Source organism: Lissotriton helveticus, chromosome 8 (genome assembly GCF_964261635.1).
Source record: "Lissotriton helveticus chromosome 8, aLisHel1.1, whole genome shotgun sequence".
Lineage (NCBI taxonomy): Eukaryota > Metazoa > Chordata > Amphibia > Caudata > Salamandridae > Lissotriton > Lissotriton helveticus.
Window position 1 is genome coordinate 743,085,244 of NC_136069.1, and position 27,371 is coordinate 743,112,614.

Here is a 27,371-nt window from a genome sequence, read left to right on the forward strand (position 1 = left end):
CAAAAACTTCACTGGTATCCTCCGTAGATTTCCTTTTTCCCACTTTTATAGTACCTAGGACCAGCGAGTAGTTAAATGAGGGATAATGTACAATACCTTTGGCTGCACAATAGAGGGGGGGGTGGCCCGGCCCTGCCTCCTCCTGCCCCGGACTGCCACAGACTGTCCCGCCCTTGTCCCAGGCTTCTCCCGGCGCTGCCCGCGAGCGTCCCGCCGGGCGGGAGGCGTTCCCTGGTCTTAATGCACCTCCGGGCGCATCGGTGGCGTCACTGGTGCTGCGCCGGACCCGGGGCTGCTGGGAGTTGTAGTTTGCCCTCTGCTGGTGGGTACGGCGTGATCACCCTGCAGCAGTTCCCTCACGGCGCTAGGTGGAAGCTGCAAGTGCCGTTGCCCTCACGGCGGGAAAAGGAGAAACAGGTGAGTGTAGCCGTTCCCCTCACGGCATGGAATGATTCTCCTGCTGTGGGCCCCGACCGCTGTTGGTGCTCCCTGGTCTTAATGCGCCTCCGGACGTGTCGGTGGCGTCACTGGTGCTGCGCCGGACCCGGGGCTGCTGGGAGTTGTAGTTTGCCCTCTGCTAGTGGGTCCGGCGTGATCACCCTGCAGCCGTTTCCCTCCCGGCGCTAGGTGGAAGCTGCAAGTGCCGTTGCCCTCACGGCAGGAAAAGGAGAAACAGGTGAGTGTAGCCGTTCCCCTCACGGCGTGGAATGATTCTCCTGTTGTGCGCCGTGCTACTCATTTATTCAAACAAACACGCACTTACTTCATCAAAATATGCTCCCCGCATGTGTGCCTAATTGTCTCCTAGTCCGCTGCCGAGTTTTGGACTGAATTCGGGAGGCTGTATATATTCGTTCAATAGCTTCCTCTGGGCGCCTGTGATGACGTCATGATCGCGACATCGTGGAATTCTGGGAGAGGTAGTCCTTTCTTTTCAGTCTTTTTTCTGTTTCGGTGATGTTACTACTGGGGAAGTTAGTTTATTAAGGAGAGGTCTCCTCTTTGGGACACTATCACTCATGGTGCCTCTTGAGTAAAAATATAATTTGACTTCTTTTAATTGCAACTTTTGGGCAGGATAGTGTAAAAAAAAAAGTAAAAATACAATGTTAGGGGAGGTATCATACTATGTCTTTATCTATATTTTTATATATTTAGACAATGTTATCCTATGGTCTTTTAGGTCTCATTCTATGTTATTAACTTTGATTCTTGATAAACAGACATTATCATTCTGTAGCCTGTTGGAAGCAGTTAGTGACTCCTTGCTGGTGTCTATTTCTCTAGGAGTATATCACCTTTATGTTCTGGTTTTCCGAAAAAGGGGGGAGAACATGATGGATTGAAAGGGTTCTGGACTGGTTACTTTTTTGCATTTCTCGGTTAGTGGGGCCCATGGTTTATCTTGATAGTTGTGTCCAAGGGATCTCTTCATTCAACCCAGATGTCATGCTCGATAGTCTATAGATCCATCTCTGCTCGCTCCTCAATAGTTGTTCTTCATTTGTTGTGGGTGGTAATTTCTCTATTACAGCCCAAGTGAGGTTGTTCTCTGAATACCCCTCCGATAGGAAGTGGCGCATCATCTGTTTGACTGTTTTCTTGCAGCGAAAGGTGCTTCTGTGTTTGTTTATGTGTAGTTTCACCTTTCTTTTAGTCCTGCCAATGTACCTCTGGCCACATTTGCATGTGATTACATATACCACATTCCCACTATTACAGTTTGTGTGTGTGTGTGTAAGATCCAAGGAGAACGTAGTCCCAAGTCTAATTATTTGGCTGCCTAGTAAGTGGGCAAATATTACATAGTCCACAAGGATAATGGCCTGTTGTCTCTGGCAAATTCCACAGCGTTTGTAGAGTGCGTATTCATTCTTCTTTCTGTGTTTGCCTTGTGTGGGCAAGTAAGTCCTTCAGCGCTCTCCCTCTTCTGAAGGCAAACATTGACGTTTCAAGTTCCAGAGCTGTTGATGTTAGTTTTCCAATGCTGTAGGACTATCTTCTTCACTGTGTTAGGATACGTCCCATATGTGGTGACACACACCAGTCTGTCGGATTGTCATTTCTTGAGGGTTTCCAGCAAGGATTCTCTCTAGTTATTCTGGCTCTTTTTCAGACTGCCTTTATCAGGAGCCTGGGGTATAGCGTGTCTTCCAGTTTGCTTGTGAGGAGTGCTGCTTGTCTGTCCTAGGTTGATTTTTCGGTGCAGTTTCTCCAGAGCCTGAGAAATTGAGCCACTAGTAGGGCTTTTGGGTGGAAGCTGTCATATCAGAGTAAGTTGTTCACATCTGTGGGTTTATAGAATACCTCGGTTATAAGGTGGTTATTTTCTGCCCAAATTTTGAGGTCCAGGAAGGTTATCATGTCCTTGCTAAGGTTCATTGTGAACCTCAGGAATGTGTCCCTTGTGTTTAACCACTCCATAAACTCTTGCGCTTCTATCACTGATCCGCTCCAGATTACCAGTATGTCATCTATAAATGATTTCCACAATTTGATGTTTAAATTGAAGGGATTCATGTTACTGTAGACGTTTTTCCATTCAATATCATAAACATACAGGCAGGCTATGCTCGGGACAAATGTGCTGCCCATAGATGTCCCGGGTGTCTGTAGGTAGAGCTCCTCCTCGAATTGGAAATACTTCAGTGTTAAGGCCATATGGGCGCAGTCTAAGATGAACCTCTTTGATGTAATTGAGTTCCAATCGGTTTCTTTCAGTAGAGTCTCTAGTACTTCTAGGGAGGGCTTCTCGGTTATACTCGTATAGAGGGCCTTGACGTCAAACATAAAAAATAGGTCTGTTGATGAATCGAAAGTGATGTCCTGTAGCATAACCAGGACCTCTTTACTGTATTTTATGTAAGAGGGCATCTTACTCACCAGGGGTCTCAAGAAATGATCCATAAATTTTGATAAGGGTTCAAGGATGGATCCGATCCCGGATACTATTTGTCTGCCTGGGGGTGGTTCTTTTCCCTTGTGTATTTTAGGTAGTATGTAGAAGTAGGGTATCTTGTTTTTAAATCCAGTGAGAAAGTCAGCTTCTTTTGTTGTAATCCAACTGTTCTCTTTGGCTTCATTCACCATAAAGTGGATGTCACCAGTGTTTTCTCTGGTTGGGTCTTTTGTCAACTTTTTATAGTACCCTTGTTCTCCTACTAATTTAAGTCATTCACTGCGGTACATTTCTCTGGGCATGATCACTGTTGCTCCACCTTTGTTTGAGGTTTGATTATAATGTTTTCCATGTTGTCAATTCCTTTAATTGCTTCCTGTTCTGCTTTTGCTAGGTTGTTGAACGTATTTATATTCAGGTCTCTTAGTTTGTCAACTTTAAGGTCCACTGCTCTTTCGAAAGCTAGTATGGTTGGAGGCATCGTATGGTTAGGTGGGTTGAATTTTGATCTATTCTTTAGACCCGTATTGATATCTTCACTAGATCCGGGTTGGGGTTGGTCTTTGAAGTACACCGATAATCTTATTCGTCGGAAGAATTCAGACAGCTCCACTCTCAGGTGAAATAGATATGCCTTAGGCTGTCTGTTCCCCTATCTTTAATGTTCATTTTCCAGGCCTTTATTAAGCTCTTAATCCATCTGTGCCATATATTGTTGATATTTTTTTGCTTTTTTTCAAGGCTTTGGATTGTGGTATAGATGCCGCCATTTTATATTGAGTGGGGAGAGCCATCATGATGGAAATTCCATATATGAAGGGTTCAGTTGGTAATTTATCAAAAACATTATTGAGTCTGTCCGTGGTTTCAAAGAGCCAGTGTGCTAATGTAACATAAAGGTGTGATATAGTTGAATATTTGGAAAATTTATCATATCCTTAATTTAATGAGTGTGAAACATTTTTACTTCTGATTCAGTAATCACTCTGCCACAGAAACTTAGATAATGTTCTATTTATGGTGAATGATCTACTTGAATGCCTAAGAAGTACATTGTAAGTGGGGCGGAATTTTTTTCATAGCTCCAAGTCTTGCCCACAGGACAAAGTGAGAGTGTACCAATCTCAATGTTATAAAATTTAATTCTTGTCTTGAGAATACCAGGCCCCTCACCGAAGTCACCAACATTAAAGCGGAGGCTTTTGTTAACAGCTGGCTAACTGAAGCTGTCAACGTATGTCTACCCCAGCAAAAGAAAAAGCACAACCAGCATCACCCCCCCGCACCCTGGTTCACAGACGTACTAAAAAAAGAAAAACCCTTATGTAAAAACCTTGAGCGCAAGTGGCGCCTACATTACGACACAGGCTCTAAGCAAACCTACAAGACCGCCTTAAATAACTACCATATACTCTGCAAAACCGCCAAAAGAGAATATGTTAATACTACCATACTTGAGGCACAAAATCGCCCCAAGGCACTCTTTAAGGTTGTACAAGAATTAGCGGGGGCTGCATGTCAGCCCAAAGCGCCTTGTCTAGACGCCTCTCAATGCAATTCTTTGGCTGAATTTTTTATTTCTAAAATCGACGCCATCTATGCTGATTTTGATAAGCCGACTCCCCCTTCCCCTCTTCCAAAATTACCTGATCCTGTTATCCTATGTGTCCCTGAGGCTTCTGCGGACAAGCTTTCCATACTTTCGCAACAGAATAGCCCCCCTAACAGGCCTGATCCTGTGATCTCTCTTGAACCCGAAGTCTTAGAGGAAATCCATATTCCATCCGTTCAGCAAATCTGTACCTGGGACCTTCTCAACAGTTCTACACTCATCAACATCATCAGTAACATCAAATCTGGCTCTCCACTGGATCCATTTCCCCCTCAAATATTAAAAATTTTGGATACTCCCTCTCTTAATCTTATTCTGGACCTACTTAATTTCTCCCTCAGAGAAGCTAAGGTTCCCTCCGCTTGGAAACACGACATGATCATACCATTATTAAAAAAGGCTAATGCTGACCCCAATAACCCTTCCAAGTTCCGTCCCATTTCTCTCCTTCCTGTCTTTTCAAAAATACTGGAAAAGCACGTTATTACACAACTCACCCGGCATGTTGAATGCAATAATATCCTCCACCCATCTCAGTCTGGTTTTAGAGCTGGTTTTTCGACAGAATCTACCCTGCTGGGGGTCTCAGAAACTATTCGTTGCCGAGTGGATGGGGGGGAGACCGTGGCACTCATTTTACTCGACTTGAGTGCCCCTTTTGACACGGTCTCCCACCCCATCCTCATCAATGCCCCTAGATCATCAGGCATCACTGGCCCAGCCCTTAACTGGCTTATTAGTTTTCTTTCAGACCGTACTTTCCAAGTCTTCTCCCCCTCTTCTGTCTCCCAAACCTATAAATCGGCGCATGGTGTTCCCCAGGGCTCTATTTTAAGCCCCTTACTTTTCAATCTGTATGTCAGTCCTCTGGCTAACATTGCGGAACAAGCGGGGCTAACCATCTACTCATACACCGATGATACACAGATTATTTACTCTTTCAACCGGTTCCCATTCCACCCCTTCTTCCCTCTATGCTGGCCTTAGTAACATCGCCAAGTGGATGCACGAAAACAAACTTACGTTGAACGGGGGGAAAACAGAGCTCCTTTTATTTGGTAAGAACACTACTCTGTGGGGTCCCCAACATTGGCCCACACAAATTGGTACGCTCCCCGTTCCATCTAAAACAGCTCGTAATCTGGGCATCACTTTTGATGATCAACTTTCCATGAAACATCACGTGGTAAAAATCTCCTCCACCTGCATTACCATCATCAAGTGGCTTCGCAAGATCATTTGGATGCTCCCTCAGGAGACCCAGAAAACCGTAGTCCAGGCCTTAATCACCTCCAGACTGGACTACGGTAATATTCTTCTCCTGGGGGCGTGCAAAGAGGTGACCCGTAAATTACAGACAGTCCAAAACATGGCGGCTCGACTGCTCTGTAAACTACCCAACTTATCCCCCACTTCCAACTCTCTTCGTAAATTGCACTGGCTACGCATCGAAAGTCGCACGAAATTTAAGGCCCTCTGCTACATGCACAGGATAAACACAGGCCAGGCTCCATCCTACCTTAGTACTTTAGTGCATCCATACTGCCCTGTCCGCACCCTTCGATCTTCCAATCAGTACAGGTTTCAAGATCCCAGGGTTAGGAGAGCCAGGATTGGTGGTAGCTCTTTCTCCGTCCTGGCTCCCTCCCTCTGGAACTCTCTTCCATTATCTCTCCGCACTGAATCCTGTTAACCAAGTCTTGACTTCTCTGCGAAACTTGAGATATTTAACCAATAGCTTCGTTTCAGCTTTTCAAATCTGCTCTCCCCCTTAATCTCTGGTCCTTAGCGCCGGGAAACCTCCGGGTAGCTGCGCGCTTTATAAGCTTAAATATAATAATAATAATAATAATAATGTTTTTGTGTTCGTCATTAATTATGGTGGTGCAGACATCTGTCTCCAGGAAAGGTTATGCCTCAGTATTGAGTCATTGAGGTACTTCTGCAAAACCATTTCCAGAATGTCCTGCTCACTGTATGAGTCGATTTCTGTTTTGCTCACATTTAACTTGTATAACAAGAAGGGGTCATTTGGCGTTTCACACATTATTTCTGATAAATTAATTTTGGATTTGGAGAGAAAAAGGAGTGTTATTATGTATTAATACTTTCAGATTTGCTTTTTGCAAAGAGAGTTCTTTGGTTTAAATCTGTTTATTAGCTCAACAATAAAGAATAAATCATAGCACGGAGCATGAATTACAATACAATATCTGTCCAGGCCTTCATCACAGCGGCTAACAGTATGCACCACAAAAACATTTGCTGTTTGCTTATAGTGTCTCTGCTTATGAAACACTGTGGCTCACAATGTGCTCACTAAGGAAAAGCAGAAATATAAAGAAACTAAACTCAAACTCATCCTCACACTTATACAACACACTTAAAATCCTCTACCAGCCTCCTCCTGGAGGAGAATACCCAGTGTGGTCAGCCTGGAGCCCCACTAACTCGTAGGTCCATACATCATCATACAAATGCAACCCCATTTCAGCAGAAGAGTCATTCTGAGTTTGCCCGTAGAGATTGTGGTAGGGAATGCTGAAGGCAGAATATCAAAGTGTCACAATATTGTGACTCCACATCTCCATACCTTGAAGATATATATATCTCCAAGGTACATATATTTTGAGTTGGCCTTAGAAAATCTATACAAATCAATCTTATACTATGTTGATCCTCACTCTTCTGGTTGTATTATTGTGATCCTTCAATATTCTTGACCCACACTGCCAATAGATTATATTATTCAGGTAGGCTTTTGCAGAGTTCACATGGGTAAAGCTATAACACTTTTTCTGCAATACTCCACCCTGTGCCAGCTTGGGAAATCCACCACAAATGTGTGCACATCCTTGGCTTTCATCTTTGACTGGGTTTGCAGTGGTCGTTTTTTAATGCATTTTGTTATGTTTCAACCTACCCTGTTCAAAGATGCCAACCGTAGATGTGCATGCCTCCATAGCAGCAAGCTTTGACTTGTTTTTTCTTATTTTAACCTATCTCATTCAAAGATGGTGGTAGTGGATGTGCCCATATCCACTGCGGCCATCTATGAACAGGATTTGTCAGCATGAAACAAAAGAGATCAGCATATACCCACTACACATGTATCACCACATAGCCATCTTAGAAAATGAGCAGCAAAAAATTAGCATGGAGGCATGTGGTCCAAGACCATGCTAGGTGGGGGATTGGGAAAATGGAGGTTAAGGAGATTTGGATGGCGGAGGAGAGGGAGTGAAAATACACCCTCACGGCAACTGCAAAGTAAGGTCTGACACCAGCAGGGGAAGAATATACTATCCAGTCAAAACACTGAGACCGAGATGTTCCTGCAGGGGGGGGGGGGCAGAGGGGGGTTAGACAAGCACAAGAATAAGGAGGAAAGAGACCAAATCAATTCAGGGAGAGAAAATTAGATAGATTAGAAAGAAATTGAATCTAGAGCATGACGCTCTCCCTTGCCTACTCTAAGTCTAATATTAAACAGTTCTCTGTACAAAAGTATTAACGATCAACTGTTTTCTTGAAGTTTGCCCAAACGTTTTGCTGGTAACTCAGCTGGATACATCCAAGAAATAGATATGAATTCATGCCTTGTCTTTATTTATACCAGTATTATTCATTGTTTCTAGGCATGGATTGCGGCGATGGTTGCCGTGTACTCCGCTGGACTGGTTCATCCGGAGGACTGCCACCAAATGAAACCACTTTTGCCAAGATTCTGCAAAAGCAGGGATACACAACAGGATTAATAGGTATACAAAATGTGTTATTACCATAATATCAACCACACGAGAATAACAGGTATGCCTTGAGTAACTGAATTTCAATGCAGATAGTTCAAGGTTGTGTTGAATACAAATGCATTCTTTATGTGCACATAGAAATGTCTCCTTATATAACATTCCACTAGTATTGAAACGCTCCATGTATTGTATAATTTTCATAATGTTTGCTAACCCTACATGTGGGGTGCTGAAATGCTTACCCATCGGGATAGAATGCTACACAATATATATGGTTCATAGATTAGGAGGTATGCCAACTTCAGTGGCTAAATTGCAATCAACATGTATCGAAGTATGTGTAATCAGAGTTTTCATGCACCCAAACAAAAACTTACACTTGTAGACCTCAAGCTGTTTATTTGTCGAATAAGGAGGATATACGCGGCTGTTCAACTCAACCACATTGCTGATCTGGCGAACTTCGTCATAGATTGCAGTCCATGGAATGTGCAGCTAGCAGTTGTTGTTTTTTTTGGGATGGGTGGAACTCCGCAGAGTTACATACAAACTTGATGAGATTCCGCAGAGTTCTGCGAGTGGGCAGGATTCACCACGTTGCAATGTTCATGCAGATTATTTGTGCCAGGAGCTTTTCCACGCTGTAAAATCACCGCGAATAGCACCACGCAGGGTGCCAGAGATCGTTGCTTCTTTCTGCCACTAGAGTAGATTTTCTATTGAAGCGGCAGCTTTCTCAACTCAAATGGTCAGGACATGCTGCAACTGCATGCGTTGAGAAAATCTCGCTACAGGAGGCAAATTCTCGATTGCCAGCTGAACATTGGCGAGCCGTGTGTGAAAAAAAAATATCTGCCACGCAGTAGTTGGCGAAGTATTGCCAGAACTCTGCATTACAAGCGTAACACGGAGTGACCAAAACTCTGCGAACTCCAACTGCAGAGCTAAGTTTATCGTCCACCCCTACTTTTTATTTTATTTTAGATAATAGATATTCTGAGCTTCTCTATGTCAACGAGACAATGTGTCGGTCAGTACAAAAATAAGCAAAATCACCCAAAGCCGGTATTTTTTGTCCCTTTCTATACATACTTCAAAGATCACATATAAATAGAAAACACTTTTAAATGTATTCTAGAGCTACATTAATGATCCCTGACCAATGAAAAAAAGTGACTACAGACAGAAAAGTCATATTACAAATAAATACATTCAAATGTCTTTATTGTCCTATTTAGTATCATGTCTGAGCCTTCGCATACTCTGAAAACTACAACAAATGGGTGGCATTTTTCTTTCGGTAAGGTGGCAACCTTAAGTGGATTGGACTTCCGTCCATATTTCTGATGAAAGTGTTCCTCTTTCAATCTTTCCTAAAGTTGAAGAGCCTCTCTGAATAACTTTATCGAAGGCATGCAAAGTTACATAATGCATTTCTGGGTTCCAAACAAAGGGGTAAGTAAGGGTTTCAAGAAGCCTGGAGGAGAGTGCATGTTATATTAGCATATCAGCAACATTATACAGCTTTTAACCAGGGGGACTGGAAGTAAGTGTGTGAGAGGTTCTGCAGCAGCCCCAGATTAACCATGCAGAAGTCCACAGAGGGAATAAGTAATAAAGAGACCTTTAAGCTAGTTTTTACCATGTCCCATTTGCCTTGAGTTCAAATATAAAGGTCATGTGTTATGCAATGTCTTTCACAAACTGCTGCTTATTTAACATGAAGATTGGTGTTTACTTTCTTTTCTTTGACTCCAATGTGAGAGGATTTTGTAATATAAACAAAGTGACAGTCCTTAAAAACAATTTATTTTACAAATATTGCAAAATGTATCAGCAGTCAGAGACCTTCATATGAAACATATAGGCTTGTTTTGTAAATCGGAGGAGTGATCGAAACAAAGATTTTACTAACATAAAAACAAACCAATACATTTACTTTTGTAATGTACAAATAATAAATATGCCTAGAAATACAATGAAGCAAAAACAGGAGTAGACCCATTAACCCAGGTGAGACCGGGAAAAGGTTTGTAACAAATAACAATGTCTCAGCTGGAAATCATTAGAACAGAGCAATTTAAAACAGTGATATAAATCACATGGGGTGGCGGAATAAAGAAGGGAGACCACAATGGTAGGGGTAAGATGAAAAAATTATACTTGTAAGTAGTTATAACAGCACTACAGTACAATTCAATATACAAGTGACCACACCACTCAAGTGAGCACTGGGCGTGCTCATGATAGTGAACTTTGCAGTGACACAGCGGTGAAAAACAGCGTGAACGGCAAAAGTAGTGCGAAAGATAACAATGTGGTAAAAAAATACAAAAGCAGCTATATACAATGTAGGTATTTTGAATTTAAAATGAATAAATTGACCACAACAGCGCCAACGTTTCAATGCTGGAGAGTTGACGGCGTTTCAACCTAATTGATTTCAGGTCATCATCAGGACAATGGTCACTAATTTTTTAAAAGTGCTCTAAAGGGGAAGGGAGAAAAAGGTCGGGTAAGTGAACAAAGTGGCCCAAGACAATACAAAAAGAAAGAGATGGTCCAGGAAGTGGACAATTACCTGAACTTAGCACAGGACAGGTCAAGCTTCCAGGCAAGATAGATCAATCAGAAGGTTTTGTATGGACAGATGAGGTGAAGCGTCAGACAAGGGTGAAATTACTGCTAAGGGAACAGGGGACCAGGACCGTGTTAATCGGGTGCAATGAGGAACATCAGTGGAAAGTAAGGCTTGCGTGCGGTGGTACCCCTGAGTACTTACCTATTTAAGTAGAAGAACCAGCGTGGTAAGATGGAGGGGTGCCGATTCGGGAGGGTTCGTAAGGAAGTCCAAGTGCCAGGCGATCGGTAGAGATCTATGTGGCCGGGATAATTGAAAATATAGGTAAATGCGGAGCATCAGGGAAAAGGAGTTGATCTATAGGAAGTGTGTGGGCATCTAGAAGCCGGGACATACCTGGTTTGGATGATCCAATTACCAAGGAAAAAAGAATGGAGCTGGCAGCGGAGCGGATAGATCCGTGGTCGAGGTAATATGGGTGAGGAACCAATCCTTTAGGTGGCAGGGAAAGCGCGGGACAAGTAAAGCATCCGGGAGCTTGGGTGCATAAATGTAGCTGCAAGAAGAACAGGATTGGGGGATCATGTGATGTTGGTCACGTGGGGTTAGAAGGGCTAGGCCGGGAAAAGAATTCATGAAAATGTAGTGATTACAATAATAAAACCTTTACTGTATGGTATAGGCAAAAACCCAATTAAACAAGTCAAACATAATATTCACATTTGTATTTCTCTTGGACAACTGCAAGAAAAAGACTGAGTGGTGTCTGAGGTTGCAACAGACCATAATTGGCAATGCAGTAACTACATGTTTTGGGTGGTTTGGTCAGGATGATCAAATAGTCAAATCAGGATGCCATTCAAGCATTGTGTTGTTCAACTTCGGAAGGACTCGACCAAGTGGGGTGTCAGAAAGAAAAAACAATGCACAGCCCTGAATTCAACAATAAAATAAGTGGGAGACAAATTAATTACATCATTTAAGTCAACATTGTTGGTTCCACATGGTAACTTATTGGAAATGGGGAACAACCATAGGTTAAGTACTCTGTGAAAGAAAAAAGCAATGAATTGCTAATAATTGTCTAATCAGCAGGTACCCCAGGTGGTGTTGAGTTTATATAATTCTAGTAAACGAATAATATTGCACTCCGATATGGAAAATAAGCATCCCAGGTAACATCGTCAGAGTAGGGAAGGGTAGCCAAAAAGAACTGAGGGCATAAAGACAAAGAACAGTCAGAGGGGTCAAGGTGCAGTGATGACTGTGTTCCACTCGTCTAATGTATTTAACCCTTGATTGACAGAGTCACATCGTGCAATCCATCTGCACTCTCACTTGTTCAGCAGGAGTTGTAAGTTCCCACCCCAGAATGGAAATTCCGGTTGATCAATCACTTGCCAAGTTAAATCTGTTTCTGAATAGTTTTTGTCTTTGAAATGTCCGACAAGAGGTGCAGTCTCAACATTACATCTTATGGGACTTTGGTGCTAAAAAATCCGCTGCTTTACCATCTGTGTGGTTTGTCCAATGTAAAGAAGATTGCAGGGGCACCGCATAGCGTAAATTACATTAGTTGTGCGGGAGTGGGAGACATTTTTGAGTTGGTAAGTATGTCCTGTAGCTACAAATCCCTTGGTACTGTAGGTAAGGTTGCATGCTGAGCAGGTTTGGCATTTGTAATGGCCTATGATCGGTGGAAGACCCCACAGGGTGGTCACAGTTTGAGCTTTCTTTTCCTTTTTGGGCCAGGTGGTGGCATGGACCAGTTTGTCAGATAGGTTTTTGACCCTCTCATATGAAAAGAGGGGTGGTTCCTTGAAGGGGGCATGGGTGCGCAATATGGACCAGTTTCATTTTATCACCCTACTAACCATGTTGCTTGAGGGACTGTAAGTAGACACAAATGGGATTCGCAAGTTGGTCCTTTTATGTGAGAGGGAGAGAAGTACATTCCTGTGCCAGTACCATGCCTGTTTGAAAGTACGGGAGACAATGCGTTTAGGGTAGCCCCTATTGATCAATTTTTCTGAGAGAATGGCTGCTTCTCTGAATTAGTCCTTGCGCCACTTGCAGTTTCTTCGGATGCAAAGAAACTGGCCGTAGGGTAGGCCATCCTTCAGGCCTCTGGTATGATAGCTGGAGTACATTAAGAGGGTGTTATGTTCTGTAGGTTTTCAGTATAGGCTGGTGCCTATGGCTCCTTCCTCTGCATGAAGGGTGAGGTCGAGGAAGGGGAGTTGTTGGTTCTAACATCAGAGCTGAATGTGAGATGATTTTTGGCAGTTGTTCAGCCAAGATATAAATGATGCAAAATCTTCGGGTGTGCCATGCCAGAGTAGGAGAATATCGCCAATATAACTACACCAGAGATTGATGTTGTTTGAAAAAGGGTTTTGTCCAGATAAGTGAGTGGTTTCGAGATGGTGGACATACAGGATGGCAAAGTTGGGAGCGAAGCAGGCACCCATGAAGACAACTTTGATCTGTAGAAAAAAGGTGTCTCTGTAGAGGAAATAGTTGTTCGTGAGTGCAATGCGTAGAAGGTCCCTGAGAAAATCAGAGGGGATGCGGACTGGTCTGGGTTGTGTGTCCAGGAGTTGTTTTATGATAGTGAGGCCTTCGGAGTGGGGATGGTGGTGTACTGCTCTTCCCCCTGCATCCAAACTGCAAGTGGCACCAGGACTACTTCAGAGAAGCAGCCATTCTCTCCAAAAAATTGATCAATAGAGGCTACCCTAAACACATTGTCTCCTGTGCTTCCAAACAGGCCTGGTACTGCCACAGGGATGTACTTCTCTCCCCCTCGCCTAAAAGGACCAACTTACAAATCCCATTTGTGTCTACTTACAGTCCCTCAAGCAACATGGTTAGTAGGGTGATAAAAAGAAACTGATTGAGCACTCATGCCCCCTTCAAGGAACCACCCCTCTTTTCATATAAGAGGGGCAACAACCTATCCGACAAACTGGTCCATGCCATCACCTGGCCCAAGAAGGAAAAGAAAGCTCAAACTGTGACCACCCTGTGGGGTTTCCCACCGATCATAGGCCATTACAAATGCCAAACCAGGCCATTACAAATGCCAAACCTGCTCAGTATGCAACCTCACCTACAAAACCAAGGAATTTGTAGCTGCAGGATATACTTACCAACTCAAAAATGTAACCAATGTAATTTATGCTATGCATTGCCCCTGCAATATTTTATACGTTGGACAAACCACACAGATGGCAAAGCAGCGGATTTTTCAGCACCAAAGTTGCATAAGATGTATTGTTGAGACTGCGCCTCTTGTCGGACATTTCCAAGAATAACAAGCATTGGAAATGCAATAGGTCTCGCATTAGAAAAGTTGGAGCTATTGGTTTTGTAAATGACAATTTCTTTTTTTATGTGTTGGTCTTGAAAATAGCAAAATTAATAGCTTTGTCATTTACAATGCCAATACTTTAAACTTTTCAAATGTGACCCCTATAGCATTTGTCCGGGTAAGGCAAATTAGTCAAAACGGAGGCAGCAGAAATACATTATTCAAGCTGTAATGAAAGACAAGCTCTTGGCATTGCTGTGGGGAGGGGGAAGGGGGAGGAGAAACGAGAGACACGGCCTGGCGGCCGTGAAAGTGACATGCCGGTTGTCAGAGCTTTAGTACAACGCTAAAACAAAAAGGAAAGAAAAGTTAGAGTTGGAGCAGTTGCTTTATTAAAAAAAGTTCGAGTTGGAGCTGTTAGGCCGTGTTCACCACTATGGTGAGCACAGCAGGCCAAAGGAAACATCCACACGCCCCCTCGGGCGCGCTCACTGTGCCGATGCAGAGAACACAAGGATTCGGGCGGATGCAAACTGAGAAGAAGTGTAAACAAACCGAAGCCTTCGTGCTGATCTCCTCACACCTTTTTTAATTCCCTTTAGTGTTTATGGGCCTTCTGTGTTGTGTGTTCTGCGACACTTGCAACGCCCTCACCCACAGCAGCACGTGACCTACTGGTATCGTGCGTTGTTATGCAAAATACAAGCCCTGAAAAGGGGTCACGTCACTGGGCGCCCTTATAAGCAACAGGGGCGCTACTAAGAACTCGGATGCTGCCTGGCAAGGGGCCATTTCCATTCACGAAGGGGCATTTGCACGAACTCATTTTCCCATGACACAGAATGGGCAAAACCCATTCATACATCTGGCAGTAAATTAATAAATGCCGCTAGTACACCAGATGCGAATGAAAAATGAGCTGTGTTGCACTTTGGGCACAGAGAACGACTGTATCTCATTTAAATGCGTTCTTTTTCATTTCACAAAGTTTTCATTGGAAAGTTTTTGATACAGAACAATACATAACAATATCGAAAAATTAACACATTTGCAAGTGTTTATAGCATATGGTACACAAGTCGTTCCACATATAATGCAAAGGACCTGTATCAAAGGTTCTGATATGTTTCTTTAGTAAGTGGTGATGTCTAAGTGCAAAAGGAAGTATTTTAATAACGTTTGGAAGACACGTTGAATTAAGACTACAACCAAGAATCTCCAATGCAAAACCGGGGGGGGGGGGGAGGGGCGGGACGGAAAGTGTAGATAAGAGAACAGAAGGGGGTGGGGGTAGGCAGGGATGGAGTGGTGGGTACGGATTTCAATGCTTTGCAATTACAATCTTTGAGATTTAAAGCGTCGATGCAAAAGACACATTTAAAGGACTACCTTAGGTGGCCACCAAGGGAATTTCACGAGGCAAACATGACTATTTAAAAGAAACTGCACAATGAGACACTTGAGAGAAAACAAGTCACACCGGGGAGGATAACAAGCTCTTGGCATTGCTGTGGGGAGGGGGGAAGGGGGAGGGGAAACGTGAGACACGGCCTGGCGGCCTTGAAAGTGAAAGTACGGCTGGCCGGCCGTGAATAATTAGGGGAGGAGAAATGCCTGAGGCAGAGCGCACGCTGGGGATGCCTGTGGGAGGGAGGCAGATGGCTTTGATGTGCACACGCTTTTCACGGGCACTGCATGGAATCGCCCCGATGGTTAAGCTCTGGTTAAGCCCCTATATTCTCGCAAGCTCAATGCGCAAGCGCATTGACAGGCGAGACCTAAAAACATTCAGAAACAGACTTAACTTGGCAAGTGATCGATCGACCGGAACTTCCACTCCGGGGGGAACTTACAACTCCTGCTGAACAAGTGCGAGTGCAGATGGATTGCACAATGTGACTCTGTCAACCAAGGGTTAAATGCATTAGGTGAGTGGAACACAGTCATCACTGCACCTTGACCTCTCTGCCCGTTCTTTGTCTTTATGCCCTCAGTTCTTCTTGGCTACCCTTCCCTACTCAGACAATCCTACCTGGGATGCTTATTTTCCGTATCGGGTTACAAAATTATTCATTTACTAGAATTATATACCCTGAATACCACCTGGGGTACCTGCTGATTAGACAATTGTTATTAACAATTCAATGCTTTTTTCTTTCACAGAGTACTTGACCTATGGTTGTTCTCCTTTTCCAATATGTTACCATGTGGAACCAACAAAGTTGACTTAAATTATGTAATTAATTTGTCCCCCACTTGTGTAATTGTTGAATTCACGGTTGAGCATTGCTCTCTCACTTTGACACCCCACTTGGTCGAATCCTGCCGAAGTTGAACTTAAAACACAATGCTTGAACGGCATCATTGTTTTACTATTTGATCGTCCTGACCAAACCACCCAAAAAATTCAGTTACTACATTGGCAATTATGGTCTGTTGTAACCAAAAACACCACTCAGTCTTTTTCTTGCCGTTGTCCAAGAGAAATACAAATGTGAATATTATTTTTGACTTGTTTAATTTGGTTTTTGCTCATACCATGCAGTAAATGTTTCATTATTGAAATCACTAAATTTTTATGAATTGTTTTAACTGCACTGAAAAAAAGTTGCTGACTACAGCCTTGAACTCTTCATTCTCTGTGGTTCTCCTTCTCAACCATTGCGCTTTGTTGCCCCCACTGGTCCCCCTGGGGTCCCTTGACTAGGTTCCTCTGTTCCTGGCATAGCCATACGAGTCCCACGTGACCAACGTCACATGATGCCCAGTACGGTTCCTATTGCCGCTACCATTATGCACCCATGCTCTTGGATGCTTCACCCGTCCCACACTTTTCCTGCTGCTTAGAGGATTGCTTCCTTGCCCATATTGCGCCGGATCTCTTGACCACGGATCTCTCTGCCCCACTGCCGGATCTATTCCGGTTTCCTTGGTAATTCGATCATCCAAACTAGGTATGTCCCGGCTTCTAGATGTCAACACACTTCCTATAGATCAGCTCCTTTTCCCTGATACTCCGCATTTACTTAGATTTTAAATTATCCCGGCCACATATAACTCTACTGATCGCCTGGCACTTGGACTCATTACGGTGCTTTAAGGACCTCTCCCGAATCGGCAACCCTCCATCTTCCCACACCGGTTCTTCTACTTAAATAGGTAATTACTCAGGAGTACCACGGCGCGCAAGAAATTACTTTCCACTGATGTTCCTTATGGCACCTGATTAACACTGTCCTTGTCCCCTGTTCCCTTAGCAGTGATTTCACGCTTGCTTGACGCTTCGCCCCATATGTCCTTACAAAACCTTCTGATTGATCTATCTTGCCTGGACGCTTGACCTGTCCTGTGCTAAGTTCAGGTAATTGTCCACTTCCTGGACCCTCTCTTTCTTTTTGTCTTGTCTTGGGCCACTTTCTTCACTTACCCGAACATTTTCTCCCTTCCCCTTTACAGCTCTTTTTTTTAAATTAGTGACCATTGTCCTGATGATGACCTGAAATCAATCAGGTTGAAATGCCATTTTCTCCTCACCATAGAACTTTGGCACTGTTGTGGTCAATTTATTTGTTTCAGATTCAAACATTGTATATAAATATTTTTGTATTTTTTTACCACATTGTTACCTTTCATACTACTTTTTTTGTTCATGCTGTTTTTCACCCCTGTGTCACTGCACCGTTCACCATCATGAGCACGCCCAGTGCTCATTGAGTGGTATGGTCACTCTTATATTGAATTGTACTGTAGTGCTGTTATAACTACTTGCAAATATAATTTTTTTCATTTTACCCCTTCCAGTGTGTTCTCCCTTCTTTTTCCCCCACCCCATGTGATTCAGATCACTGTTTTAAATTGCTCTAGAAATACATAATCAGCATTTTACTCTTTGTGTGCTACATAGTTTTAGCACTGTAGCTGTACAACTTATGCACATTTATTGGCCATTTGAAGAGGCCACTTCAATGGAAGATGTGCTCCATGTAAAAGGCAGTACCCTTGCATACCATGCTTGATTAATTTATTTAGGAAAATGGGATCCAAAATACACCACTGGAAATCCACTTTGCCCACCGGTTCCTTTTGCTATTTTTAGTGTAACACCTGGATTTTTCACACCCCTATAACCTCCACTTTGAAAATTGTTCCAGCTCCACTGCTTTTACCAATTCCGAGTAACCTGCCATCTGTACCAGCCTAGAAGAACAGATTGAGCAAAAGAAGGGGCTTGTAGTGTCCATCATCGAGCACCAGAGAGGCCCACCATACGTGCATGTTTTGGTTTAGACACCCACCGTCCAATAAAGGTGTTGGGCAGAGCGGCACCAGCAGTCAATCTGCTGGCAAACTATTTGCGGTATGTCAGAGTCTCTTTTGATGCAGCATATGCAGCGTGCCCTACAAGGTCTGTGGACCACCCTTAGACCTGTCGGGGTGCACTACAAAACATCTCTACATTGGCAAGGAGGTGTGTAACGTTGCTCACCTCTCTCCGACGTTGCTTGACTCCTCCCTGGTAAGCCTGCGTGGAAGCTGCCCAGAGCTCCATTGTCTGCGGTGCTCGTGCCACATGGCACGCGATGCTGGGTAGCGCCCCCTACAGTTCCCACACCCCTACCGCCTCCTGTTGAGCAACAAAACAAAAAAATGAGGGGGGATTGCCCTTTGAGACTCTAGCAGTGACATATGTGGATTTAGGGTGTATTCCCCACTTGAGTGACTGCCCCCTGTTTGCACCTCGACCGTGGGGTATCAGGTCTGTCCTGCAAGGTGGCCGTCCCGCTTTAGCATCTCTGCAGGTAGTGCTCATGCCACAGGAGCCTAGCTAGCCAATGTCCCCCTCTGTAGTGGAGGTGGTCCAATGCCACTCGCTCAGCAGTGTCGATTTGGGTCACAGTGCTTCACCATTGGGTGCCATGGATCACATGCCCTCACCTAAGCCCTTTGTACTTCAAGGCCACAAATGTGCCTGATGAAAGATAGCAAGACTTGCTGCTCAATTTAAGGGGCAAAACCTTCCACAAAATATATAAAACTATTAGGAAGGGGCACCCAGAACTTATGCCACACTCGTGGCTACCCTGAATGCACACTTCGAGTCTATGCCTATCAGGAACAATGAGTGTTGCATATTTCACCTGGCTTGTCAGGAGCCTGAAGAGTCCATTGATGGATTTTATGGCAGGCTGAAGGAGCTCTCCAGAACATGTGGTTCAACGACGAGCAGGAAGAGATCAGAGGCCAGATAATTCAAGGTTGCTCCTCGTCGAAGCTGCACAAGCAAATCCTTCAGGAGTCATGCGGCCCCTACAAAACATTCTTACTCTTGGCATGTTGAAGGAACTATCCAAAGCAAGAGCTTCACATATGGAGGTGGTGTTCCACAGGGCAGATAAGGCAGAGCCAGTAAATACAGTCCAGCCGCGACGGACAAAGGAAGAAAGCTGTTTGCATTCAAATGACAGTGCGGTTACTGTGGAGGTCCATCCCACAGACCAGCTGATTGCCCGGTGAAAGGTAGAAGATGTATCACCTGCAACAAATATAATCATTTCGCAAAAGTGTGCCAGTCTTCCACGTCACAGAAGCCCAACGAGACAGTCAATGCTCTTTCCAGCTTTGAAGAGGCAGATGAGGAAATGGACCATGATGTTCCCAAGTACTCTGTGCACTCGATGTTTCCATAGGCAACACCGCAACCTCTCACAGACTGCTACCCCATTGTCAGCTGCTCATTGGCCACCACCCGGTCAGAGCCACTATAGACAATGGAGCGTCTATCGACATCATATCAGTGGACATGTACAAGCACATTACAGAGCCTTCGTGACTAGTCAAGGTGAAGGTTAGGGTCTTTGCCAGTGGCAATCTCAAACCTTGCCCATGCGAGGGACCTTTGAGTTCCAAATCTCACATGGAGACACGTGTAACAGCACAACCATATACGTGGTCAAGGGAGGTCAGGGCATGCTAATCACCTGCAGTATAGCTGAAACTCTGGGGCTGATTACATTCTCCCTTGGAGGGCACACTGAGACTCTTTCCCACATCCTTGTAGAGTTTGACAGCCTATTCAAAGGCATAGGGTGCATGAAATACAAGGTGGTACGGCTGCATATTAATAAGTGGATATGCCAGTAGGGCTGCTGCATTTAGAAATACCTTTCCTCCTGTGACCCAAGCTTGAGAGGGAACTAGAGAAGCTTGCGAAGGCTGGAATAATCGAAAAAGTTACTGGCCCCTATTGTGGTTGCTAAGAATCAGAAACGACCCGAAGAAGTCTACATGTGTGTAGTCATAAGCCTGGCGAAAACCGCAGTACGGCCTGAGCGCCACATCGCCCCCACCTTAGACAAACTCATGGGAAACCTCAACAGATCTAAATGGTTCTCCAAGGCAGGCATGCAATCCGAATACCTTCAACTGCAGCCACACTGTGATTCAAGATACATTATGACATTCTTGACACACGGTGGACTCAGGAGGTACTGCCATCTGAACTTTGGAATATCAAGTGCAGCAGAGGCATTTCAAAACACAATCCAGTAACTCCTAATAGGACTGCAAACAATTTTCAATGTCAGTGACAACCTTCTTATATTTGCAAATTCCATCGTGGAACACCATACATGACTTTGGTAAGTGCTATCCAGGAAGCAGGGCTGACCTTCCACAGTGAGAAGTGTGACTTCCTGCAACAGCAGATCAGCTTATTTGGGTACACCTTCTCAGTGGCTGGCATAGCCCTGGACCCAGATAAAGTGTTGGACGTCAGTGAAGCACCTGCCCCGAGCAATGTGTCAGAAGTGCAAATCTTCCTGGGGATGGTGATCTGTTGCGCCGATGTATACCAAACCGGACCACACTCACACAGCCGCTTAGCAACCTCACAGAAGCAGTGACTCCATGGTCCTTGGGCGACAAAGAGGCCAAGGTCATCACAGCGACTAAGGACGCCCTTTTGGCTGATATAACACTGGTGTATTTTGACTCGTTCAGACTGACCACATTTGCAGTAGACGCCAGGCCCAAAAATTTAGGAGCTGTCCTCAATTAACAATTGACTCAGGGAGAGTGGGTCCCCACTGCATATGCCAGCCAATCATTAACTACTAAAGAACAGCGATGTTCACTGATGAAAAGAGAAGCCATTGCCATTTACTGGGCCTGTAGGCACTTCCATCTGTATGTCTACGGCATCCTTTCACAGTCACGACATATCATAAACCACTCATTCCCTTGTTACAAGGCACCTCATCTAAGCTGCTGTGGTGCATTGAGAAGTGGATGTTACAATTACACGACTACAACTGTTGCATAGACAGGAGGCTACTTATCACGCCACCCATGTGACACAACACGGAAAGAAGTAGAGGAGGCAGAAGAAACTGAGGAGTATATGAGATGTGTAGTCGAGCGGTCTCACCCACTTCCCTTATCCATCCAGATGATCTGAGAAATATTAGCCCAGAATGAGTGCTTGCAGCGCACTCTAGAAGCTATAATGCAAGGGAAGTGAAACTCACTCAAGGAGCATCGAGCGCACCACACTCTCAAAGCAAAGCAGATTTTAGACTTACTCCATCAAGTATGTCACCTGCGAGGGCCCAGAATAGTGATTCCCACCAGCCTCACCATGCAGGTCATTCAATTAGCACACACCGGACACCAAGGCATGGTGAAGACAACGGACTGCCTCAAGAACAAAGTTTGGTTCCCACTCATGAACGAGGTGGTAGAAACCCTGATAAAGTCCTGTCCATGATGCCAAGTCACTGGGTCACTGTTGTAATCACAAGAAATGGGGTGCCAAAGAGAGGAACCTCAGGGAAGGACAGAGTGTGTACATCAAGAAACCCAATAAACTAGGGAAAAGCGGAGACAAGTTCTATGCCCTGGGTAAAATAAAGGAGGTGAAGAGAACCATAGTAGTCATGGAAGATGGGAAAATGTGAAAATGTGGAGTCAGGACCAGGTCATACCGGTCAGAGTTAGAGACAACAAACTTGGTGCAGGCAGATCGGTTCAAAATTATCTCCCAACTGGATGGGCAAGAATATAGACGTGGAGATCGATCAGGAGGAAACAAGAAAGAAGATCAAAAACAAGCAAAATAAATACAAAGAATGGTACGACAAGAAATGGGGTGCCAAGGAGAGGAACCTCAGGGAAGGACGGAGTGTGTACATCAAGAAACCCGATAAACTAGGGAAAAGCGGAGACAAATTCTATGCCCCGGGTAAAATAAAGGAGGTGAAGAGGAACATAGTAGTCATGGAAGATGGGAAAATGTGGAGTCAGGACCAAGTAGTACCGGTCAGAGTTAGAGACAACAAACTAGGTGCAGGCAGATCAGAAGTAGGGGACAGTAGGCAGGATATCGGGCAGAGGAGGAAGAGCTATAGACAAAGAACCTCTCCGCACTGGCACAGACAGTACAGCATGAGTTGAGAGTATTCTACAGTGTGTTAGACAGCAAGTTTCGGGATGTATCAAAAAGAAAAATAGTGTTTTTTTTTTTGTTAATCTTTTTATTGAAAATAAGTAACATACAAGGCAAGAAATACGATACATTACGACATAGTCCGAGCGAGGAAGGAAAGCAAAAAATCATACAGCAAGGTTTATAAATTATCTCAGGGAACGGATACAGGGGAGAGACAAGTTCCAGAGCAATTATTATTTAACATTGCGGGAATGGTGGGTCAGGGGGAAAGCTGATTTTCAGAGATTTCCAAAAGAGGAGGAGTGCAAATGTCTCCCCGGTAAGCGTTCCAATGACCCCAGATCTTCCCCCACTTCCTAGGTCGCCCTCTTGCCACATAAACAGTCTTTTCCCTAAACATGCACCAATCCATGTTTTCCATCCAAGCCTCGATTGTGGGTGGCCTCTGGGAACCCCATAACTATGCTATGTCTCTCTTGGCCACCATATTTCCCATGGTTACCCACTGTGTCTGTGCGAAATTATAATCAGTTGGTCCCCAGACATTCAGGAGACAACGTCTAGCCTCAGGCAGTAGAGCAACACCGGTGGCTTCTCTCATCTTGTTGTGCACTCCAGTCCAGAAGGCAGCAATCACAGGACACTCCCAGATTATGTGCAGAAAAGTCTCGATCAGCCCACAACTACGCTTACAAAGACCATCTTCTGAATAACCCATTTTAATCAGGCGGGGACCAGCCACATAGATTCTGTGCAGAATTTTAAGTTGCACCAACCGAAGACTGGCCGGTATAGCGACCTCCTTAGGAGAAGAGATCACGGACTGCCAGTCCTCGTCATCTAATTCAAGACCGTCTCGGGTCCATACGTCCCTGAGGACCACCAACAGGTCAGCTCTACAGTTAATTCTCTGCAAGGGGTTATTCAGTTCTGTACCTTAGATCTAGAATGATGGAGGGCTGGTATCTCTTATCCCAGGTCTTGATATTCCAGCTGCCTGCGAGGGCTGCTTGGAAGCGCCGGAGCTGGATTTCTCAGCAGGAGAAAGGCAGCGTTCCATTCTCAGCGCGTCAGGAAGGCGGGGCAGCGCCTGTGGGCTTCGCTCTCTGCTGGGCTCCTCGGCACGTCTCGCTGCTCCGATCTCGTCACCACCGCATGTGTTTGCTTAAGGCAATGTCGGTAATATTTATACCTGAAAGGTGCCGAGATTGACGTAAGGATGGACATATATACGTCAATAAGGATGTCATATGAACGGGCTCGTTCGCACATTCTTTTGCTGAAGTTCTCGGTGAAATCAAAACAATGGTTATGGGAATTTCCCAGGTCGCTGTAGGTTTGATTTGTTTTGAGAACTCCGTATGCCTTATCAGGGGCTGGAGGAATATCGCTTGTCTAATTAGATGGCATGCGTTATGACCTAATCAGATAACGCGCTTCGGTGCCGTGGTGTGGCTTAATCAGATAACGGTTTTTGCACCGTTAGATGGCTGCTAGTTAATTATTAACCAGACCAGGGTCAGGAATAGGGGAATCGATACAGTACCTATAGGAATACATCACACCCACTCCACGTAGACTATGTCCATATTTACAAATCTAGGCATAGTGAAACCAGTAGCGTTTGTGTATATCGCACCACCCCAAAATACATTCATATGTATCCTGAAAATTTTGAAACATAATCACATGTACTATCACGTGTACTATATGCACAAGCAGTCTAATAATGCTAAACATATAACGCATATTTCTAAATTCAGCATGAATAAATGCGAAAACCACACATGAAATGGCTCTTAATACAGGAAAAAAGTGCGAGACCATTTCATCACAATCATAAAGTTATGTATAATAGTGCTAGAGGATAGCGAATGTCTCGTGACTACCTAAAATAGAAATTCAGTTCTCTAAGAATAATGTCTACTTTAAGCAGAAGATAAGTGTCCCAAAAAATCGTAAATATTTTGGAATTTGGGGAAACAGGTTCTTGCAGTCTGAACAAACTGATGAAAAAATTGTTCATATCGCTTTTTGAGAAGTTGAAGCCAAATTCAGCATGTAGGGAACTCCAAGTGCTATTTTGCTCAAAGTTATTCCTGCTGCTCTGGTGAAAACATCATATCATTTAGACTGTTGAAAAAACTGTCAACAGCTTCTTGCGTAAGTTCCACTAATTCGGAAAAGGTTGTTACCATGCATTCATGAGCCTGAGCATGATTGCCTCCATTGATGTTTTGATCAGCATAGCTGACTGAAGGTCGTACGTGATCGATGCTGCTTTCATCTTGTGCTTCACTACCCCTCAATCGTAGTGGTGAAGTCTCCACGAATGCCGTCATCAGGATTGGTAGCCGCTGGGGACAGCACAATGCATGAGCCGTTACCGGACCCAACAAGGTATCTGCGTCCATTGGCACATCCGATTGTAGTGCCAGACAGGTGTCCAACACGCATTCTTCGCCGCATAGCAAGCACCTTAATACAGGCATAACACAACTTTGCCACATTGGTCTAAATGAAAGAGACCAAGTCATGTTCAGGTCCCGAAGCCGTGCTAGTCCAAGGACTTTAGTTATGCGGTCCCGGTAGCCAATGGCTAGGATCATTTCTTCCCTTGTCGCAGGTGTTTTGTCTGTGACATGGTTTGCCATAGCGGAATAACAGGATCAAAAATAGAATACCCGCTACTAGTCCCAAAAGGAGTGGAAGTCCGCCAAAAATGGAATGGACAAAGTCTGGAAAAATACCCAGGATGGCTTTGAATGGAGTTAAAGCACACGAAAACACTGCTTTAAATACACTGGAGACACCAGTGGTATCAGAAATATTTAAGATTTCGTACAGTATTTCTGCGAAATGTATGGGGGAATTAGTTGATAATAATGAATGAATCTCTTCTGTTGTCCTTGCAACTTGGAGATCATACGTTTCTTTTGATGACGTGAGCCTGGTCGGCGTCTGTAGGAGCACAGTCTTCATTCTGCTTAAAGTATCTATTCGAATAGAAGCAATTTTCAAATCTGGCCATAACCTTGCCTCCCTGTCTGGAGAATCGTTAGGGAACAATACTCGTTCACAGCACATGACCTTCCTAGTCACGGTTATGAGAAGGTTTTCCGGGCAGCAAACTACAACATCTGCGATCTACTATTAGAATGTAACTCCCGTTCGAGAGTCTCCTAAAGAATGGTTCTATTCGTGTTGCAGGTGTGCCTAGCTGGTAACATGAAAGGTTATTTGAAGTCCCTTCACAGGCTCCATGCAAACTAATACCCTGACACAGAAGTGTACCGCTTAGTGATCTTGCACAATTATCGCCACTGAGAAACACTTTCTGGCCTTTATTACTGACACATTCGTGTGTATAGGGCAAGTTCCATATTGAATTAATGTATCCTTTACCCAACCTTTCATACTGGCCTGCCTGTATATATTTTTGGCAGAATTGAAACTGGAAAGTAGTTATCGGAATATTTATTATTCCATGTATTATCCATTCAATGACAGGTCGTTCTGACATTGTCAATGGTAATCTCTCAAGTTTTTCAATGCTCAGAATAGTATAGTCAGCACCCTTCTGTGCCAAACTGATTTGTTTATCAGTAAGGTTAAAGATATTAAATAATGACGTTGTGTTGATTAAACGCCAAGGCACATAGCCAGAACGCAGATTTTGTAACGTCCAGCCAAGCTGTACAATAGAACGCAATTGGGACTGACCGTGTTGTAACATCAGTAAGTCTTGCGATATTATATCGATTGCTGAAGACACAATGCTGCCCAGAGAATATATTCTGGAGGACAGAGTCATTAACCCATTGTCCACCACAGAAAGTGATTTTTCCAAATTAATACGGTCAATTTCCCGTATTTTTTCTGCTGTCTCAATTTGAGTTACTTTCCAAACTTCGTTATAAGCTGCATATATAGAGGCCGCTATGAAACGTTTTTGACGCTGTTTGCGTGGTCCCAATATGAAATCACGCAAGTCAGCACCTTCTGTAAGTAAAGTTAGGTGTTGCTTAATTTCAGCCAGTGTGGACGTTTGTAGCCATTGAAGGCAGAGCTTGCCCACGCTGTAGGTGGTTACTATCCCTGGATGTTGTCTTTGGGAATATCTAGGGTCTGGCCTAGTCAATGTGAACCCCTGTTTTTTGTTCAGGAATCTGTCTTGACAGTTATTTGTATCTGTGGGCCAGATCAACCATTTTTTCCATTCAGGATGTGTTCTGTTTTGGTTTAATATATGGTTTACGTCTATCTCAACATCTATAGAGCTATTACTGTTCATTGTTGGCTTTGGAATAGACGGTTTGTTCAAATCTTTGATTTTGGCTAAGCCAAGACAGGTAGTTTGATGAATAGTGTCGTTCAAAAATATAATTTGTTCTGGGATCATGCAGGCTCTGAACAATGATTCTATACCTTGTACTTGCCAATCTCTTGTACCCCAAACAGTTTTTGCTTCAATATTATTGTTCCAGAAATCAAACCCAAATGTATTCATTTGTTGAAAGAATGAATCGGAATATATCAATTTTGTGTTTGTAAGCATGGTCTTCATACCTGTCTTATTTGACAATTTGAAATAAAATGTTTCTGCATTACTCGTGTTAAACCCTGAAAAGTATGAATATTTATCATAAAATGTTTTTGAGCTGTCTTTTGGAGGAGTAGCACAATGTTCCCATTGGTTATAATTTAAAACATTTCTAGGTTGAGCAGATTTATGTAGATAATGGTTACCATAGTGGTTGTAGCAGAA

At 43.9% G+C, this 27,371-nt stretch overlaps 1 protein-coding gene across 3 annotated transcripts in view; it reads left to right on the forward strand.

The window, feature by feature from the left end:
• The window catches only part of LOC144772896 (arylsulfatase D-like), a 547,027-nt gene that overhangs the window by 334,911 nt on the left and 184,745 nt on the right, over positions 1–27,371 (forward strand). For all 3 annotated transcript variants that reach the window (XM_078657568.1, XM_078657569.1, XM_078657570.1), the window contains exon 5: positions 8,150–8,272. In XM_078657568.1, coding sequence (XP_078513694.1) covers positions 8,150–8,272 — 123 coding nt within the window. The remainder of the gene's footprint in view (positions 1–8,149; positions 8,273–27,371) is intronic.